The sequence below is a fragment of the Bactrocera oleae genome, chromosome 5 (genome assembly GCF_042242935.1).
Source record: "Bactrocera oleae isolate idBacOlea1 chromosome 5, idBacOlea1, whole genome shotgun sequence".
Lineage (NCBI taxonomy): Eukaryota > Metazoa > Arthropoda > Insecta > Diptera > Tephritidae > Bactrocera > Bactrocera oleae.
In genome coordinates, this window is record NC_091539.1 from 430,896 (window position 1) to 451,534 (window position 20,639).

The 20,639-nt window shown below is 38.4% G+C and overlaps 5 protein-coding genes across 6 annotated transcripts; 4 read left to right on the forward strand and 1 right to left on the reverse strand.

Annotated features, from left to right (window-relative positions):
- Window positions 1-2,954: 2,954 nt before the first annotated feature.
- Window positions 2,955-6,942, forward strand: LOC118682788 (retinol dehydrogenase 12). The gene has a single exon (XM_036372597.2). It carries the CDS (start codon window positions 5,734-5,736, stop codon window positions 6,787-6,789), a length of 1,056 nt encoding a protein of 351 aa, XP_036228490.2. The 5' UTR covers window positions 2,955-5,733; the 3' UTR covers window positions 6,790-6,942.
- A 484-nt stretch (window positions 6,943-7,426) lies between these two features.
- Window positions 7,427-8,655, forward strand: LOC106617174 (retinol dehydrogenase 13). The gene has a single exon (XM_070109778.1). The coding sequence runs from the start codon at window positions 7,533-7,535 to the stop codon at window positions 8,475-8,477; it is 945 nt and encodes a 314-aa protein (XP_069965879.1). The 5' UTR covers window positions 7,427-7,532; the 3' UTR covers window positions 8,478-8,655.
- A 959-nt stretch (window positions 8,656-9,614) lies between these two features.
- On the forward strand, window positions 9,615-10,948 carry LOC106617183 (retinol dehydrogenase 12). Its single transcript, XM_014234203.3, has one exon. The coding sequence runs from the start codon at window positions 9,768-9,770 to the stop codon at window positions 10,806-10,808; it is 1,041 nt and encodes a 346-aa protein (XP_014089678.2). The 5' UTR covers window positions 9,615-9,767; the 3' UTR covers window positions 10,809-10,948.
- Window positions 10,949-18,226: 7,278 nt separating this feature from the next.
- LOC106617190 (zinc finger protein 425) lies at window positions 18,227-19,686 on the forward strand. Its single transcript, XM_014234213.3, has one exon. It carries the CDS (start codon window positions 18,381-18,383, stop codon window positions 19,380-19,382), a length of 1,002 nt encoding a protein of 333 aa, XP_014089688.3. The 5' UTR covers window positions 18,227-18,380; the 3' UTR covers window positions 19,383-19,686.
- On the reverse strand, window positions 19,482-20,557 carry ND-B16.6 (NADH dehydrogenase (ubiquinone) B16.6 subunit). 2 transcript variants are annotated; one of them, XR_001330703.3, is made up of 5 exons: window positions 20,438-20,557; window positions 20,263-20,382; window positions 19,975-20,195; window positions 19,697-19,921; window positions 19,482-19,636 (listed from the first exon to the last, which is right to left on the reverse strand). XR_001330703.3 is itself a non-coding variant. In XM_014234214.3 (4 exons), the coding sequence occupies exons 1-4, from the start codon at window positions 20,502-20,504 to the stop codon at window positions 19,784-19,786; spliced, it is 546 nt and encodes a 181-aa protein (XP_014089689.3). In that variant the 5' UTR covers window positions 20,505-20,557; the 3' UTR covers window positions 19,677-19,783. The 2 variants fall into 2 exon arrangements, 1 of the variants encoding a protein (XP_014089689.3); XM_014234214.3 differs by lacking the exon at window positions 19,482-19,636 and having other exon boundaries at window positions 19,677-19,921.
- Between the last annotated feature and the right edge of the window lie 82 nt (window positions 20,558-20,639).

Consider the following 20,639-nt stretch of genomic DNA (forward strand, 5'->3'; position numbering starts at 1 on the left):
CAAGGACTCTACTGCGCTGCTTAAGCTACTGCTTATAAAGGAATATATTATATATAATATTAGTATGTGCATGCAGTCTAAGTGTAAGTATGTACTGCATACTGTTGCGTCGCTTGTTAGAATAATGCTTGGCAGTTAAATACTACTCAACTAAGCCTTGACAATACGTCTTACATGTATGTATGTATACACATATTTTAATAATGCTTGCTGGCCTTCACCCAGTTTTACACGTTATGCCGCAGCGTCTATGGGGACATTCAAAGGCTTGCATACACATTTGTCACACTGCCTGCAACTAGTTGACTGTAAAACTTGCAATTGCATAATAAATGTTAGTATATACTATATGTAATATCTAGCTATAACGCTTGACTAGATAATTGAATATAAATGCAAAAGATTGATGTGCGCTCAAGAGTATTAGTACTTACTATGTAAAAAATGACATTCGTTCATAGATGAAATGCATATAACAGATGCTGTGCAATTTCAAAAATTTCATGTCATGTGTATTAGGGTGGAGCGAAAAAAATTGTTTTTTGCTTAGCCTCAGGGCAAAATTTGTAGATTATAAAAATTGTGGAAAATTTTTTTTTCGGTCCACCCTAATATGTATGTATATACATGTTTGGGGCAATATGTTAAACTACATAGCTTGCTTAATTCCCAAATTATTTTATATTTAAGCATATCAAAATTTGTCATAAATTAAACATATGTATGCACATATATGTAAATAAATATATTTAGATAATCAAGCAGCAGAAAAAATACAATAAAATCTGTATATAATTACTTATTGTTGTATAATGAGCTTTAAAGAAAGTACGACGACAGCGTCAATACGTGAAGCGGTGAAAGGGTTAAAGGGTGGTGAACTGAGTAAACATGCATGTCGCATGTAATGCCAATTAGAACATTGCTATTTACAAATATATTACGTTAATGCCAAGATACATATCTACATGTAGCAGAAATGATTTACATTGGCGCCAATTGGACGAGTGGCAAAATGCAGTAAATCGCAAGCAACGGAAAATTCACGAAATTATTTCAATTGAGTTGTTGAGTTTAAGAATGTCATATCTAGGCAATAAAGAAAATGAAAGATTACGACAACTTCTTGTGACTGCCAAATGGCCTTCATAAAAGACTTAATTATGTAAGACATCTCATGTGTCGCCGCAATTTAATTTGCATTCTATATTCCACAGCCAATCAAGCGCTTTCACAATTGCAATTTTCCAGCGCTAAATAACTTTTATAACATTTGACTGGTTAATGGGCGCTCATGTAACCACCCACCTTGAGCCGCAATATACACATATCCACATGACAATATGCAAATAAAGGCAGTATAGTGCCAATAAAGTGAACAATAAAAGCAAATTGCAATTACATGACAGTTCTTGTGCTCGCACACAATTTTATCAATTTGAGGCAAACAAAGTTCTCGATTTCGACTAGCCATATTGCGTTGTTGCTTATGTGATTTATGATTTAATAAATGTGAATCAAATAAACTTGCTTGTGCTCATATATTACAGTTATACTATACACTTTTTATTTGCCACCAATAGATAGCGGCGCATATTAATAATTGACAGCGGCGTGGCGCATAAACGGCCTTTGCAGATGTTGGGAATTGCCGCGCCATGAAGCTAGAAGCTGGCTTTCCGCATTCTTTGCGCGCGAGTGTGTGAAAGAGGCAAAAGCCAGTAGGTGTAAGTTTTAACAAAATACGCATATTTCTCTTTGGTATATTAATGTGCATATGTTTGTAATGTCAAAACAATTGGTTAGTTCACTAAGTAATTTCATTTGATGACAACAGTTGATCATACTAAAAAAACACCAAATTACTTAGTGAACGAGCCAATAGTAGAAAAAAAAATCCAACACTCTGTTGCCGCAATGATGACCTAAGCAAGTCCCATAATTCCAATGTCGAGAGTGACCACACAAAAAGGCCGCCTAAACAGCATTTCTAGGTTTTCGCTCAAGGTACTTTCCGACATCTGATACGCCATGCGGAAATGGGTGTGAAAAGGGTTGCATTACAAAACACACAGCTATTTGCTGGCTATGGCATTTCATTAATTCGCAATTACAGCATTACGCACAATAAAAAACTGAGTTGAGGAGTTATCCTTCATATTTAACTGTGCGGCAGAAAGCGTTAAGGTGTATAGAAAGTAATGATCATATAAGAAAAAATTTGCAAATGCTCGGCATGCATCGGCCAGCCTTTGTTTGCGGAATTTCCGGTGGACCGCTGCAGTTTACAAAAGGCAAAAAAATTCATACTACATATATATGTGCATATATACAGAAAGTTGTTTGTGAGTTTACATATATTTTAAATGAATAAGCAGCGTGAGTTTGTAAATGATTTTATATAGCCATTCGCGCCTTTTTGAAAATAGCAAAAATTATTAATAGAAAGCATGAAAATAGCTTCTTCATACATAAATATATATACATGCATTAGGGTGGGTCAAAAAAAAATCTTTTTTTCGCTTCTTTCATTGAAATTCGCGCCTTTTTGAATATAAAAATCAATAGAGAGTATGAAAATAGCTCATTCATACATAAATATATATACATACATACATTAAGTTGGTCTTTTTGAAAATAGCAAAACTTATTAAAAGAAATTATTAAAATAGCTTCTTAAGACATAAATATGTACACATACATTAGGGAAATAGAAAACCGTTAGGCGAAGCCCTTTTCCGCTACAATTAAGAGCTCATACTTGGAGAGCCTTTCTTATAGGGGTCTATCACTCAACTTTTTAGAGTACCAAGCAAAAAAAAACATTCGGTTTTTTGACCCACGCTAATGTACATATGCAGCTATGCGTAGTCCTTAAGTAAGTCTTCTTACCCACACCGTTTGTATTTGCAATTTGCATCATTTGTAGGCAATAAAATCACGAATTCATGCGAATATTTTGTATAAACAGGCGAATACTGCCCACAGTTATGAGTCAAAATTCACACACGAATTGAGCAGCATATAGCACAGCATATGCAGTTAGGCACGAGACCTCAGGCTTGGCAGACAAGACGCTGGCGCGGAATCAGCGCGGCAGTGAAAGCTTGCAAGTGCAGTTTCAAAGCGTTGACGAAACCATATACATACATATATGCATATGCAAATTAGAAACATAAGCATGTGCACATGTTGCGGCGTGCCTGCGATTGCTCTCAAGGTGAGCTAAGCACCGCGATGTGTGAATGCATGCGTTTGGCCTTCGCAGTGAGCACACACGCTTGTTGCACTCACTTTTCAGCACAAAACACACAAGTAGCACGTGCATGGCAAAACCAGAACAATTAGAAGAAATTAAATTATAATTCTAACACCCAAATTCCAATTTCAATTGCCATCGATTGAGTTATTTGATGCGCTGTTGAGCGCCAGCTGTCACAGCGAAGCGGTAAACAATAACAGAACATTTACATGCAGATGTCATTCTCCCACAAAAGCGGAAACAACAACAAAATAGTTATTTACTTGCGCACGGCAGCTCTTTGTTTTGCAAACTATTCGCAAGCAGTTAATTAAATTAGAATAGAATATTGTACGAGTACATTGTTAATTACACATATTGGCATACCAAATTGTTTACCTACGTTAGCGGCGTTTGGGTGGCGATTGTGAGTGGAATTTAATGACGTTTGACGCAACTAATTTTTTACATTGTTGGCAATAACAAAAGCCAGCGCACTTGCATCTGCCAAAACGGTCTGAGAATAACAGGCGTGGACTGCAGCGACCCGCCAAATGGGCGACCAGCCAAATTATTGGGGAAAACAGAATAGTTGGGCAAAGAAATGCAGTGAAACTTGAGCAAATCAGCATAAACCGCTAGCGTGCTCTAATTGACGCGAAATGGCAAGGCATGCACTGAAATGTGTATGTAGATATGTGAATTTAGTGGCATGCAACGCTTAGCTGCACGACAAATAAAACTCGTCAATGACTAGTATTTAATGACTGAATAGAAAGACAGCGCTGCATTGTTTAATAGTTACACATAACTGCCAAAAATAAAAGCGAATCAAAAGAGTACAAGTGCTGCAGAGGAGGAAGTCACTCGTTTGCCGAATTTAAAAAGAAAGGCGGCGAGCTAGGTTTGCACACAACAGTGTCATATCTATTAATGTATGATTAGTGTATATTTTAATATAATAATGAAACTATTTTATAAATAGTTTGCGTCGACACGTAAAGCATATGCCGCAGCTTGCATCCTGAAACGCCGAATTCGTGTGCATTGCCGCAGAAAAAGCGAAATGTCCAACAGTGCAACAAGCGACATGACCTACACTCAATGCGGTCGATAATCGCGAACGTCGAAAAAAAGGCAAGTGCGCACAGCTACGAAAGAGGGGGAGAGGGGGCTATGAAAGCGCATAGACGAAAAAGCACGACAAAAAGTAGCGAAAATGCGCGAATTAGGAAACTGTTACACTCCGCTTTGCAACAGATTTGCTCCACTTGCCACGTCACTGGGGTGGGTGTACGTGCAAAGCAGCACATCAACGTCAGTGAGGTCGCCGCCCTCGTCACGGCACAAAAACTTGGACGAAGCAGTGGCCCCAAATGTATTCCACTGGAAATGGGACTTGTTTTTCAATGTACGACTGTTCCAACAGCGTAGTTGGAAGTAAGATGGCATGCGCGTATTCGTGGAAGGCACAACGCAGTGCGTAACCGTTACAGTGGCAAGAGAGACGGCGCACGCCTTCCAGTATATGACGAAATTTTCGTTATACACATACATACATATGTATGTTTCAAGGACATTACAGCATAATACTTCTCATGGTCAGCTGATAGCTTAGGAAGCGAAAGAGGTCCTTCGGCAGAAATTGTTTTGGCAAAACCATCGCAGCCAAATTATATATAATATGTAGAGCTCTCAGCTGCTTGCCTTTCGAACAGCGTTTACGCGTGGTTGTGAGTATGCTTATATATCTACAAAATGTTTAAACTTCAAAAGAGCACAAGAAAAGAGTGCATGAGAGAAAGAAAGCTGAAGACATTAACAATGGTGTGACGCTGTAGTTGGGAGCGGCGACGTCGTATGGAAACGCGGCTAATAAAAAAACAACTTTCACTTCAAATATAGAATCAAAACAGAAACCCATAAATGTTATTCACCTCGACCAGCCACGAAATAAGACGAATAATATATTTTACTTTTTTTATAACTTTTTTTCGAGGCGCTGTAAGTAAGCGCCGCTAGGTGCAGCGACTGCAGGGTTTTTAAATTGGCTTGATTATTTTTAATTATGAAAAATTATGGTGTTTACAACTACACCCAATGCTTCCCCACATCGTTGCACGAGCGCAATACAGGTCCAATTTTCTTTTGGTAACAATTTTAAGGGCCGAAAATGCCTGAAGCCACAGACACGCAATGTTTAATAATATATTAGACAAGGGCCAATAATTTGATGCAATGGTTAAAGTACTCGGACAAAAAGTGCCACGTAGTCGGTCAAGGTAGCCGCCTCCTTGAGTACCTGCAAATAGCAGTTGTGTTGGTTAGCTCGTGTACCGAAACGCTAAAACAAGATTATTACCAAAAAAATCAGTAAACTCAAAACCACACTGATTTTAAAATTTAGTTCAACTTTTTCCTGCAGAAAGTGCAGTCCTTGGTAAAGCCATTTAAGCTAAACACTGTGATAGCTGTGCTTAGTTATCGCCATCATGACCGAGGAGCTTGTGTTGAAAACACCTTCGAGGCATTCACCAAAAACATTATGTTTCCACGGTGCTTGGGCTTGGATCATACAAATATTCCTTATCGCATTCCTCATTGTTGCCATATTGTATATTTTGCGCAAAATCAAACAAGGTCCATACTACCGCAAGCGCAATCGCATCGACGACAAGGTCGTCATTATCACTGGCTGCAATGGTGGTATTGGCAAAGAGATCGCGCTGGAGCTTGCGCGGCGTGGCGCCCGCATTTATATGGCCTGCCGCGATGCTGCGAGTTGCGAGGTCACCCGACTGGATATTATTGACCGCACTGGCAATCAGCAAATCTACAACCGCACCCTGGATCTGGCTTCTTTGGAGTCGGTGCGTCAATTTGCAGCGCGTTTCAACGCGGAAGAACAACGACTGGACATTTTAGTGAACAACGCAGGTGTTATGGCTATACGACGCGCACTCACCGCCGACGGTTTTGAGTGCCACTTTGGCGTCAACCATTTAGGACATTTCTTACTCACTAATCTACTGCTTGAACGTCTGAAGGCAGCCGCGCCGAGTCGTGTGGTCGTAATGAGCTCCTTCATGCATCTCTTCGGACGTATTAACAAAGACGACTTGAACAGTGAGCTGCGTTATGCGAAGATCTTCGGCTCTTATAGTAACAGTAAGTTAGCAAACATACTCTTCTCGCGAAAGTTGGCGAAAATATTGGACGGTACTAGCGTAACAGTAAATTCTTGCAACCCCGGAATGGTGTATAGCAAATTAATGTTGAACGACCAAAAACCAGCTTGGATGTGGTATATGATCTACAAGCTTTACGGACTAGTCGCTCGCACACCCCGAGCAGGTGCACAAACCGCGCTACGTCTAGCGCTTGATCCGAGCTTGGAACGTTCGACAGGCGGCTACTACTCTTACTACATACGATGGCCGCTACCACCGTGGGCCACCGACAAAAAGATGGCTGACTGGTTGTGGCGTGAGAGCGAACGGTTGGTTGGGTTAAGCAGAACCGAACGCATCGAGACAATCGCAGTGTGAGACCAGGTTAAGGCAGATGTATGTAGTTTGGATTTGTGTCTAACTGCCCACGACTTTGTTCATTTAATGGTGTATTGAGTTGAAAGTAAATTATGGTAATAAAGGTATTGAAAAATTAAAAAATTCCATTTATAATCAGCAGATCCAAAAATATATATGAACGATAAAAAAATAATATCCTACCCATATTTCGAATTTATAATGTTTTCCATGTTCTTTTAGCGAATATTCAAATTTAAGTGTTAATTACATATGTATGTACCTATATGGCAAGTGAAAAAACAACAAAGGAAAATATCAACTTGGTTTCGCTGTGGTCTATGTATGTTTGTATGTATATCTTATGCCGGGCTCGGAGTGTGCCACAGCCGCTGAGAGCTAGAGCGCTTACAGCCAAATACAAAACTGGTATTCGACTGTTCATGCTCGTATCACTCCATCTTCGCTGTGAGAGGCCCGCGACCAAACCTTAGTTGTTGCCGGCTGGTGGTAGTAGTAGGCTGTGTATTAGCCTGGTTATTAAAAGAAAGTCACAAAATTACTACGCAGCGAAGCGAAATTCGAAAGCAACTGCTGAAATTCGAACATACTTCGACTAAGTGGTGCAGTGCTCATGATACAAGTTGGTGAAGCCGGATGAAGTAGCCAGCCCTTTGGAAGACGTCGAAAAATCATTGTGCTTTCGTGGTCCATGGGCCTGGCTGGTACTCATCCTTGTCTGTTGCTTCGGTATCGCATTGATCATGTGGCTGCTACGCAAGTGCGTACAGGGGCCTTCTTACTGCAAGAAGACACGCATCGACGGTAAAGTAGTGATTGTGACAGGCTGTAATACGGGCATAGGTAAGGAGACTGCCATGGAGCTGGCACGCAGAGGTGGACGCATTTACATGGCTTGTCGCGATGCTGCGCGTTGTGAGGCCGCACGCTTAGAAATCATTGAACGCACACAAAATCAAAACGTCTTCAATCGCACACTGGACTTGGCCTCATTGTCGTCGGTGCGCCAATTTTCCGAACGTTTTCTAGCAGAGGAACAACGTCTGGATATTCTTATAAATAATGCCGGCATAATGGCCACACCACGCAAGCTTACCGTCGACGGCTTCGAACAGCAGTTTGGTGTGAATCACTTGGGTCACTTCTTGTTAACAAATTTACTGTTAGAACGCCTAAAGTCTAGCGCACCCAGTCGCATTGTAGTGGTAAGTTCAGCGGCCTACATCTGCGGACGCATCAACAAAGACGATTTGAATAGTGAGAAGCACTATTCGAAATTCCTGGGCGCCTACTGCCAAAGCAAGTTGGCCAATATTCTGTTCACACGAAAGTTGGCAGAAATGCTTAGGAATACCGGCGTAACCGTCAACTGCGTTCATCCCGGTATAGTGCGCACTGAATTGGGTCGCTATAGCATTTCTACGCACTGGTTCAATGCAATTTGGTTGCGCATATTTGGCTGCTTCGTCAAAACGCCTAAAGCCGGTGCGCAGACAACATTGCGTGTAGCATTGGATCCGGCGCTAGAGAAGTGCAGTGGTGACTTCTACGCAGACTCGACAAGCTTGCCTTTGCTGCCGAAAGCCAAAGACAAAGAGATGGCGGAATGGTTATGGAAAGAGAGCGAAAAGTTAGTCGGCTTACAGGGCACAACGAATGCGGTGCAAACAATAGTAGTGGATCAATGAAGCGGCGTCCTAGCAAGGTAGCGCACTATTACACTGCTTCAATATGTATCACAGCTGTTCAGTTCTTGATGGTATTTACTTAATTTTTAAGCCTCTGCACATAAATGTTTACACATATTACACATTTAAACCTTTTATAAAACAACAAAAATACCGAGAGTGATAAAATTTGTTAAAATGGAATTTCTTTTTAGTTGGGCAATGGTAAGTGGGTTTCTTAGTTATCACTTTAAGCATAAGCTACTCTGTCTTTGAACTAAGTTTGTCCGTATCGTGTATCAGTAATACCTATGTATGCGCCTAGACCGCTTATAGGGTGCAGCTTCTCAGCGCTCATTGACCAAGTTTTGCTACAGCAGCAGTTATTAGAGCGCCTGCATTCAGAGCTGCTTGCAACGAAGTAAACCGTGCTTACTTCGTGCATTTATAACTAATACACAAACACACTTACATACATACAAATGTATGCAAGTCTATTTACAGTCTGACATGCTGCACCGTTTGCTTTGGGCGAGGAAGTTCATGGTGAACCGGTTGCCAGCTTTGACTTACACTGGACGGACGCTTGCTTGCAGCTGGTATGACTGGAATACAAAGCAGCCGCAGCAGCAGCTATTTGACAAGTAAACACGCGAGAAGTGACTACGTATTTGGCTTTAGCTGCGACCGCGCTGTATGCAGCCTCGTTTTGCGCTGCCAGCTTACAATTTGTATTGTATGTGTGAAGTTCTAAAGCCAACCCAGCTCAAAGTTCTTCGAAGCGGCTTACAATACTTGTACTTCAATGCTCTATCTACTGGTTTAAATACAGGTCGAGCTCATATACATATATGTATTTACATATGTACGAGTACATGTCGGCTTTAATGCGTCGCTGTTTACTCGTTACTTTTGGCAGCCACTGCAGCGGAAGCCAGCCGTACTTACATTCGAAAGCTACGCAGGGTAATTGGGCTATCGCTTACCATTCCCATGTATGTATGAACCTTTGTGCTATGGCCTCTGTATATGGGAACCGCCACTTTCACCGCTGTCGAAAAACATGCTGCAGCTAATGTCTATGAGCTTACTGCGCTTCAGCAGCGCACAAACATTATGTTGACTTGGTTAACGTTTATCAACGAGCGAGGAAAACGTGAAACGCTGCCAGTGGTGGTGATTTGTGCTTGGAAGTCAGTTTAAGCTCGACGCTGAGTACGCAAAGTCTCACTTTAAACAAATAAAATAATCTCGCTGCGAAGTGTACACATATTTACACAAACAAACAATAACACACGATCGGTTTACAATATGTCAGATAACGAAGATGAGAAACTGTGTTTCTATGGCATTTGGACACGGCTACTGCCTATTCTTCTTATCGGCTTAATCGTTGTGTTGTTGTTATGGCTGCTACGCAAGTGCATACAGGGTCCGCGTTATCGCAAGGCGAACCGCATTGATGGTAAGGTGGTGATTGTGACCGGCTGCAACACTGGCATTGGCAAGGCAACCGCCTTGGAATTGGCGCGTCGGGGCGCACGTATTTATATGGCATGTCGCGATGCGGTGCGCTGTGAAGCTGCGCGTCTTGAGATCATAGAGCGCACTGGCAATCAGCATGTCTATAATCGTACTTTGGATCTCGCATCGCTGGCTTCTGTGCGTCAGTTTGCAACGCGTTTTCTAGCCGATGAGCAACGTTTGGATATTTTAGTGAATAATGCGGGTATCATGGCCACACCGCGCAAACTCACGGCTGATGGCTTCGAACAGCAGTTGGGCGTGAACCATCTGGGACACTTTTTGCTGACAAATCTACTGTTGGAGCGTCTTAAAGCAACAGCGCCAAGTCGTATTGTAGTCGTAAGCTCCGCTATGTACATTTTTGGCCGAATTAAACGCAATGATCTGAATAGCGAACGCCATTACTCGAGCTTCTTCGGTGCTTACGCGCAAAGCAAGTTGGCAAATGTGTTGTTTACCTGTAAATTGGCCGAACTTTTGCAAGACACTGGCGTTACAGTGAACTGCTGCCATCCCGGCGTAGTGCGCACGGAATTGGTGCGACATATAAAATTTCCAGGCTTCGGTTTGTTGCATTATCTCGTGCAGTTCTTGTGGAAGTCGCCGGAGGATGGTGCGCAAACACAACTTCGCCTGGCGCTTGATCCAGCCTTAGAGCAGTGCAGCGGCGATTACTACAGCGATTCAATGCGCTGGCCGCTCCTGCCGTGGAGCAAGAACAAGGACACAGCCGATTGGCTATGGACGGAGAGCGAGAAACTGGTGGGACTCAGTGAGAGCGCGAAGCACAACGAAATGGAAGGGGTGACAGTGAATGGCTCCTAGCTTAGTGGTTCGTAGGCTGAGTGGTGCGAAAAGCTGCATTTTTTATAGATATATGGCTCATGTTTTTTATATATTTGTATGTAAGCGAACTAACGGTATAGTGAACGTAATAAAAGTTGCACAAAAACAATATAACGAAATTTGAGAGTTTTTAAAGTAGTGCCTGGGCAACGCTTCTGTTCGATTCGCTAATGACTTTTGGCGACTAAAGTGTAAACACACGATCGACGCGCAAAGCCAACTAGCAGCGAGTATGATGCGCGATCTGTAGCTCTCATGCCGCAAACCAGATCTTCGCTTATTCTGCTAGCGCATATTTTTATACAGCAGTCCAAAATTTGCAACAATGCTGTCAATATACGCTTCATTTGCATACACATACATGTGTGTATGTATCTTGTTGATATATTTTAAAACTGTTTGTTTACATTTTGCTTGCCAATACTCTTTTCTATTTTTAAATTTATATGCAAATTTGTATAACGTAAATAATATTATATATTAACATATGTATGTGTGTGTGTGAACGAAAAAGTCAACGCTATTGGAAATGCCTAGTTTATGCAGATTGTAGCGCTGATTCAACGATATCACTGTACAATAATTAATTCCCATCAATTGAAGTGCGCGCACGATTTGCATTACTTTTCATTAGCTCATACTCAATTCTGTTGTCATAATTCAATAAACGGGTACGTACGAGTATGCATGTATGTATGTATGTACCACAGTGCTGGTGGTCGGACCACTCGCGTGATTCAATTAACCAACTACAAGTGCCAAGATATAACGGTAGCGCATGCACTTTCCACCCACCGGCCATTTATTATTCATAAGGTTCGTTTGTGTCATATCAGTTAGCGAACGACTAGGCGACTATTTATTTATATTACAATATGTCCACTAAGCTGTCGGCAATCGACCTTATTGAAGCACTCAACGCCACTTATCCCATATGCGCTGCAACAACAGCTACAAATGTGCATACATATGTATGCATGTGTGTACATAAGTGAGATCGAGTGACAGGTGGGAGTAGAGTTCACAGCAGAAATTATACACTCTATTAACAGATTGCTTGCAGCTGTTAATATTTTGATTTATGCGCAGCGTTTGTGCTCCTAGGAGGAAATCGGAAAATTTTTGCATGGAAAATCGAAAAATATTACGTAATGGAAAATAATGCGAAGTTGTGTATACCCTACAAGAACAATGACAGTCATCTGAACGGTAATATGCCAGTCATAGCTCTCAAGCCTTTTTCTGAGTAATTGCTGACCATAAATCCACCATAGCTGAAAATTGTCAATTATGACTGTAAATCTATCACAAGTGAAAAATTCTTTTGCGCAGTAGATAATATAATTTTTATTTCTTTAATAATTTCAAAACTTTTAATTAAAGGTTATTATAATAATATACATAAATATAAAAAAGTAGTGTAACAAAAATATACATAATTAAATAATAAATTATGAAAAGAAAAGTTCACTTAATTCCATGCTTGCTCCTTTCAAAAGCTCTGCTGTGCGTGTTTCTCCAGTTCATGAATATTTCGGACTTTAAAAATGCCTAAATAAAAATGAAAATTAACTAAAAATATAATTTTATTTTAAACTTAATAATAACTTACGTATATTATATTTGAAAACTCCTTCGTTATTTATTTATTTTTAATAAAACAAAAATTGTTATTGCACAGAAGCACGCAACACTTTTGGTTTATCGCACGAAATAACAGCTACATATGTAAGCATGTCACAACTTCTCGAAACTTCTATGAAAATGTATACTGTCTCTTTTCGACGTATACCGAATTTGCTTTTGGAAAAATCGTAAACATTGACGGTCATTTTAATGTTCATTTGACTGTCAGTACTGACATAATAAATGTGAGTGTAATGGTGAAGCCATCAGCAGTTTCTCTTAGGATACATACATACATGTGTATATACGTGTTCAATTAGAGCAGAAGCTTCAGATGATTTCATGCATTGGAGCGTATACAAATGGATTTCATATCACACCCTTATAAAAATATTGCGTTAGTCGTTTGTAGACTGTTTATAACTATTTATAGACAAATATTGGCATAATTACGCTTGCACAAAAACCCTGCCGACACACAAAAAGGTGAGAAATATTTGAATTTGTAAAAATGTTGGGTTTTCAATATATTGGTTCTTACAAATACATATATAAACATACAAACAATGTATGTAAATATGTGAAGCGGTATTATGTTTATTTCTCAACTGCATACTAGTTTTAGTCGCATTGAGTTGCATTTTTTATTTGCTTATAATTGCCTGTTTCTGCTTTAACTTGAAATTGCCTGCATTTTATTCATTTATTTGCTTAATTGAGTTATAAAATCTTAGCGCCGATAAAAGGCATACGAACGCTGTAAAAATGCTATTTGCATACATACATACATATGTATGTAAATATAAAAAGTATAAATACACATGTATGCAGGAATTCAGTTAGTATGAAACCGCGGTTTTATTAATTTTACCTTGGTTCAATTCGTTTGTACTTTGTCTCGCAATGGACGTTTGCTTTGTTCACTGGGCGAATTTGCCTAGCAAGCCGTAGCTACATGAACACACGCTGCCATATATATTTACATACATATTGTACATATGTATGTATATATGTAGAAACGTATGTGATCGCAAACATACAAATTCATTTAAAAAGTGTCTCCGCACAAACAGTGACACCATCTGTGTTGGAATTTTCGCTCGCCTGCAATTTAATAAACTATATAGCGATAATTTCATTCTGTATTAACCCACTAAGTGGCAGTGCGCTGTTTGCAAATACGCAACACCATATTTAAAGACGACGCAATTACCGGGCGTTTTTGAGAGTTGCGACAGATTCGCGAGCCAGGCCTTCGAGCTACTATATTCTAGAAAGTTCAAATTAAGACAGTTACGAAACGCTTGAATCAGCAAACGCGCAAGCGATTGTGCTATAGTATATGCATATATATACGTTTGAATGTATGTATGTAACTTTAGCGGTGCCAACCCCTGCTGGGTGTTGCTGCAAAAACTTTCCATAACTTTTCGATCCAACAGTTTGTAGTTTGTTAGGGGTAGTTTGAGAAATCCAAAAATCTGCCATGTGTGTACAGTTTTTTTTTTGTATTGTTTCTTACTGGGTTGCCGCAGCAACGAAGGGGTTAATACACCCAGCGCAAATTGCACGGAAACCGAGTGGAAAATTCCACTGCTTACAATTCGTTTTGTTTAGCTACAGTTCTGTGCTGTTTTCGCTCTGCTTTTTGCCATTGTGCAGGCATATGAACACCGCAACGAGCGATTTTAATATTTCCCATTTTTGTTGAGTACACTGCAGGTAATGCAGTAAAAGCAAAATAGCTACATATTTCGTGCAACGACGAATAGAATAACGGCTACAATAACAAAAGCAAAAAAGGTGGAAAAATGTAGAGCTGGACGATGCATTTCAACATTCTGTCACACTGTAAATATATGTATGTATGTACATGAACGTAAGTATGTATGTACATATGCTTATATACACCTACAGATACCGTAAATTCCAGGTAAAAATATGCAATGCGTACTCACTGCCTCTATATGTGCATACATACATACATATGTACACATCATATGTAGGCTCGTATGGCGCTTACATAGTTATATACAAATGTATTTACTTATTTCTGAATGAAATTAGTTACATGCATATACTTACATACATAAGTATGCATACGTGTGATTGTAAATATTATATTTATTTGCATATAGTACATATATATTATATAGCATTTGTTGTAATAATGAATATCTTAAAGAAAGGTATTAAAGGTAACATACATACATACATATGGCTGTAATACATGGTCTGCCTTCATGCCTCTGCGCACCTTGCCCCTTCTATAAAAGCAGCAGCAATTCAAGAAATAAATTATACATACATTTGCGCAAATTTAAATGAGCAATCGAAACTATATGAAAATTCATAAGTATAAACATACATACATATGCACATCATTCCAAGCCATTTACGTGTCAAATAGAGGCTGGTCGCGCCAAACGCAGCTAAAAATAGCTAATGTAACGAATGGCGTATGGAATTTGCACTCTAATATTTGCAAATGCACGCAAATAAAGCTGTAAATGTTTGTATGTATGCACATCGATATAAATCTTTCATATATAAATGATTTTATTAGCAAATAAAACATTGACTATTAATTTTGCAATCTTGACAAATATCTATCTACATACATACATACTAAGTACGTACACACATATGAAACTACATACATGTGTGTGTACAGTGAAAATGTGTAGGCAGGCATCTTGCAAACGTAATCGTTGTCACAACATTTGCATATTGAATTTTATTACAAACTTGCATAATTGAATGATTTATCTACATACATACATATGTACATATGTACATACACACAAATATAAATTTTTTTATACACAAATATACATATGTATACTCTAAATATAAATAGTTATGTGTGTACATACAAATGCATGTGTGTTTGTACGTTGAAATATAGCAGTAAATAAAGTAATGAATTAAGAAATGAAACATGAAATTCGTTCTGATGACTTCACGGCCAATTAAAACTAATTGAAAATACATATGCCATACTTTTTCCAACAAAACAACTACAAGTTTTACACAATTTTGTGAAATATAAAGCTTTCACTCAGAATCACTCATACGCCCCATAAACTTTGGCGCAAATGTAAGAATAAACAGCGTTATCTAATAATAATATGTTAGTATGTTTTTTTTTCTTTTTTTTATAGTAGGTGGAAGCAGCGAAAGCCGAAATGCGGTACTTTAATCCGCTAAACCTAACCTACTCCCAACTCAATGTATATGTTTATTGGTTTATATGTAGTGCGAAAAAAATTACCTATGTAATAGTCTTCACTCTACGATTTCTCGCCTATCATAACCGTTATTGCATTTTCCAATGAATTAATGTGCAATAAAAATTAAAACTCAAATGAAAACATTAAGTCGAACAGAATTGCCGTTCAATTGGCGGCATAAAAGTCGGTTTGAACACGCAATTTCCACATGACATTCATTATTTGATAAATGACTCGCAAGTGTACGATCATTATTGGACCATTATGGATGGCAGCACCACAATTACCGTTAAGTGCTGTGCGTCGTAGAAGTTGGCCAATATTTATTGTGATTGACGTTGTGCCCACCAGCATTGCGTGTGCTTATATACATACGTACGTACACATGCAAAACAAAAAATGTATACATAATATGTACACAAATTTTAAATAATATGACAGCGTTAATTTTACACTATTAAACTTTTGGTAGTCGAAAAATAATCAGTAATCGCTGTTTATATCATTGAGATGCTGCTAAAGATTGAGAACTCAAATACATAAGAAATATGTAAAACATTAAGCTCATAACTGTATAAGCGAAAGTGAAAGCACCAAGCATGTAGTAATAAGCAGCATATATTCGCACAAAATAGGTTCGTTTGTATGCACGTATGCACATAACATATATATATATACATGTATGGTAGTGTCAGAGGTTACCTGACCTTTCTCTATGCTATATTAAGAGCGCATTTTTATAAATTAAGAACATACATACTTCTACTTTAATAAAAGATGAGAAAAATTTTTGTATATTTTTTTCAATTGCCACTTTAATTCATAAAAAATACATACATACATATGTATATAGTAAGTACATTAGCTTCCAGAATGATTTTATACATATGTACATATGAGCGATGAGTTTTTAGACATTTTTTGTCAAGTATATTCATGTCAATTCTTGCGTTAGGAGAAATTTGTTATACATATGTATGTATGTGTATTAAATGCAATATTCAGTAAAAAATATATGGATTAATACCAAAATCGAGTAATAAATTATACTTATAATACAAATATTTACATATGCATATCGAGCGCTACTAGTTATCTACATGCTAATGAACGCAGACACAATAAGTGCTCATTACAACAGTGAATATTAATTTTATTAAAAAACAAGCTAACAAAAGCACACGTCAGCTACAAACCACCTGTATTTTCCCCATCAATAATTCCGAGTGCAGTGTGTGGGTGCATATACAGTTACAAAGGTCATACATACACACAATTTCTAATAATATTTTTATATTTATTGATGATTTACATATTTTTCTTCGATTTTTGTAGGCTGGGCTTGAGTCATATAACACACAGCGAAAGATGCCGCTTTAAATACATACAAACATATGTATATACATAAGTATTAGCAAGCGTCGCTTTCTTTGAATGCATGTGACTGGCGTGAGAAATACTCATGCAAATGCGCAGTAATTTGTGTGCCTACATATGTACTTGTATGTATGTATGCATGTGATATAGCACAAGTTTTCCATGCCCTTCCGTCCCGGACCTAACCCAATCACTTGTATTTATTTTATTACGGCGAAGTTTCGAACAAACCGCTTGACAATTGATGATTAATTAGATGAGTACATAAACGCACAAATATACAAACGTACATATGCATGCAGGTGTGTTTGTATTATATTGTAAAGTTACTTTTTGCTCCAATTTCATGAAAGTCAACTTAACGTAATTACAATCTATAAAGTATTTGTAAATAGAATACATTAGTCATGTATACTGACGTACACACCTTTTAAGCACATGCGTACATATGTGTGTATGTATGCGCATAACTGCACATGCATATGTATTTGCAAATTCACCAAGTGCATTCAATTGTTTCTTGTGAAATTCGGAGCTGTGAAATAGCGTAAACTTGAGATGCATCCATTGGAGGAAGATAAAAAAGAGAAAAGTACATACACATATGTATGCACATTTATATTCAAATGCATGTGTAAACAACAAAGAGCGACGTTACGCCATCGGTGTTTATATGAAATATCAAGGAAGTTATATAAAGATTTTTAATTGATATTCAATTTATTTGATTTTTACTGTTAAATGAATTGCTTCTATTTCTGCTGCTCAATTAACGTTACAAAACATTTGAATATACGTTAAAAAGCAAAAATGTATATGAGTATGTAAGTATGTATTACAAACTTACATTAACAACCAAATAATTATATTTTGGCTTACTATATAAAGGAATAAACGAAAAAGAGAGAGGTATCGAAAAATAACATTGATATAAGTAAATAATATCATATCTCACATTGTTGTTTTTAAAATTTGAAAAAAAGTGTGTTAATTCAAATTTAAAAAAGTTGCATATCAGTGCGGGGTTTGTGTTTTCTATAAAAACTGTAATAGGTAACCCTGTTAGTGCTAAGCAAGAAACTTATACATGCAACTCTGCTCAGCACAATGCTGCCAACTTCTGCTGAAATCAACTCAGCACTTTGGCAAGTCTGTCCACCATTTTGACTGAATGTTGCCACAATCGAATTTTCGTGTCAAATACCTTCGGTAGTGCAAAAGGTTCGGGAAAAAAATCAACTCGGTGAAAAAGTGTTGACTAACTACAGCGAAAAAGACGCGAAACGTTGAAACTCTATTAATTTTTTTTTGCAATATGAACCCAAAGCGAGCCAAATTCACAACACTGACCTCAACGGTTAAAGAGGAAGTGGTTCCGGTACTGATTCATGATCCCAATGCTCCAGATGGTGCGCAATATGCATATGCTACATTTACCTCGGCGGAAGAATCTGAATCTGCGGTTGATTCATTGTCTGGAACACATGAAACTATTGTGAGCACACAAGAAGTGATAATTGATGAACATGGACGTGCTGTGACCATTCAACAACTAGTAGACAATCATACTGTCGAAGAGGTGGAGACCGTGGAAGAAAACGATGGCACACATACCATTTTACATATTGTACCTTCATCGCCAATTCCCGAAGAGACGGGAACTGAAAGCGGTGGAGATGGTGACGCCAGCCTCAGCCCAACCGACGCGATGGGCTCCCGTTCTAAGACTTTTTATTGCCCCAATTGTGGCAATTGCTACAGTGCTGCAGGATCATTAAAACTACATATGCGCGCTTGCATGAAGCAGCGTGAAGAAGTTCCACCCGAACAGAGAAAATGCGAAATTTGCAATAAGGTATTCAATTCAGTATCGTATTTGAAGGAGCATATGATGCGGCACACAGGGGAAGGTCCAAGACGATGTACTCGCTGTTATAGAAAATTTATTGACGAAGGTAAATGGAAGGCGCACATGGAGAGTCATAAACAACAAGATAAACTAGACGCGGAAGCTCAGGCCTTAGCTGAACAGCATGGAGGAAAAAAGATAGTGGTTAAAGAGTTCACATGTTCATTTTGTTCGCAAAATTTTACGGTGGTATTCGAAGAAGGCCAAGTGAAACGGCGTTATGCCTGTGATGAGTGCCGCGAGAAGTATTCTAACGCGGAACAATTAAAACAGCACAAACAAATGTTGGGAGAGAAGCGTGATTTCCATTGTGAACGATGTGGGCGAAAATTTGTGTTTGAGGGTTTCTTACAGAGACATCTGCCAACTTGTGATGGTACAATTAAACGGCGACGGGACATGAAGTAATAACCCCATGTGTTTTGCGTCTACGCGAAATCTCACAAATATAACGTCTATACTACGCAACGCTATTTAGATCTACGAATTAATAAGTTTTTCCGTACCTTATGTTATTTGTAACTTGTTTATTTCATTTGCTAGATGATACTTTGTAAATATGTCATTTAAACCGTTGAATATATCTGGAGGCAATGTTCGACGGACGTAACATTCTGTAGACTTGAAATGCGTCCTCTCTTCTTGAATAACTTTTTTTAATTCTATGACACGTAAATTTTTGAATTAATAAAGAAATCCATATTAAAATAAAGCTGGTTTACTTTTATTTATTTGCTAATCCATTCCTATTTCGCAGATCTATTTCGATTTTTATTGAATGGCGTTGAAAATTCAGAGTGAAAAAAGGCTTAAGACCATAATTTCAGATGGGCTCGCTTGGCGGCGGACTTATAATCGGTATGAGCATAGAATTCCTTAAACATGGGGGTTATAAGAGTGTCTTTAGGTAGCGTCTTGTAGACGGGCTCACCATACCAAGTACCAACCTGCAAAGATAATATGTTTAGAATTAAGGCGATAATATTTTACAACATCTTACCTTCCAACCGGGCACATTTGCCATTAGTTTAGCTTCTTCGTCGCGATTACGCCGCAGTTGCTTCAAATATTCGCGATCACGTTCTGCTATGAGCAGAGGATATATGACCAATTGCGCTGAACGATTCTCTATCTCTTCACGCAGAATTTGCTTAGCGGTCAAATAATACACATACATTCCTGCGGTTGTAACAACCGCGTATCCGGCAAGCAATTGAAAACCTGCATTATCAAAACGAATTAATAGAATAACAATTGAAATGTGTTACGTAGGTTACTTGAAACTCACCTGTGAAATAACTCTTGGCTGGAACTCGCAGAAATGGAATTTTTTTATAGCCGCCCGGTGGGGGCATATCCTGCTTTCTAGCGGCACTAGCTGCAGCCGACATTTTACTAACTTTCTTATCTATTAATTACAATGGAAAATTAATAGATTTGGTCAATTTAAATTATTTTCTTACGCTTATGCTCAAAAGTAAGAAAAATTTTCTGGTTGCCAAATGTCAAATTTGACGGCTGAGTTTGCATAACAGCAGAAATGCCAACCTAACTAAACTGTCATTTATAGAGATATCAGCTGTTTGCCGGAAATATATACAAAGTCCTTAGGAAGTGGCGATTTAAAAACTTTTTGTTTTTTTAATAAATTTATTGTAAACAATG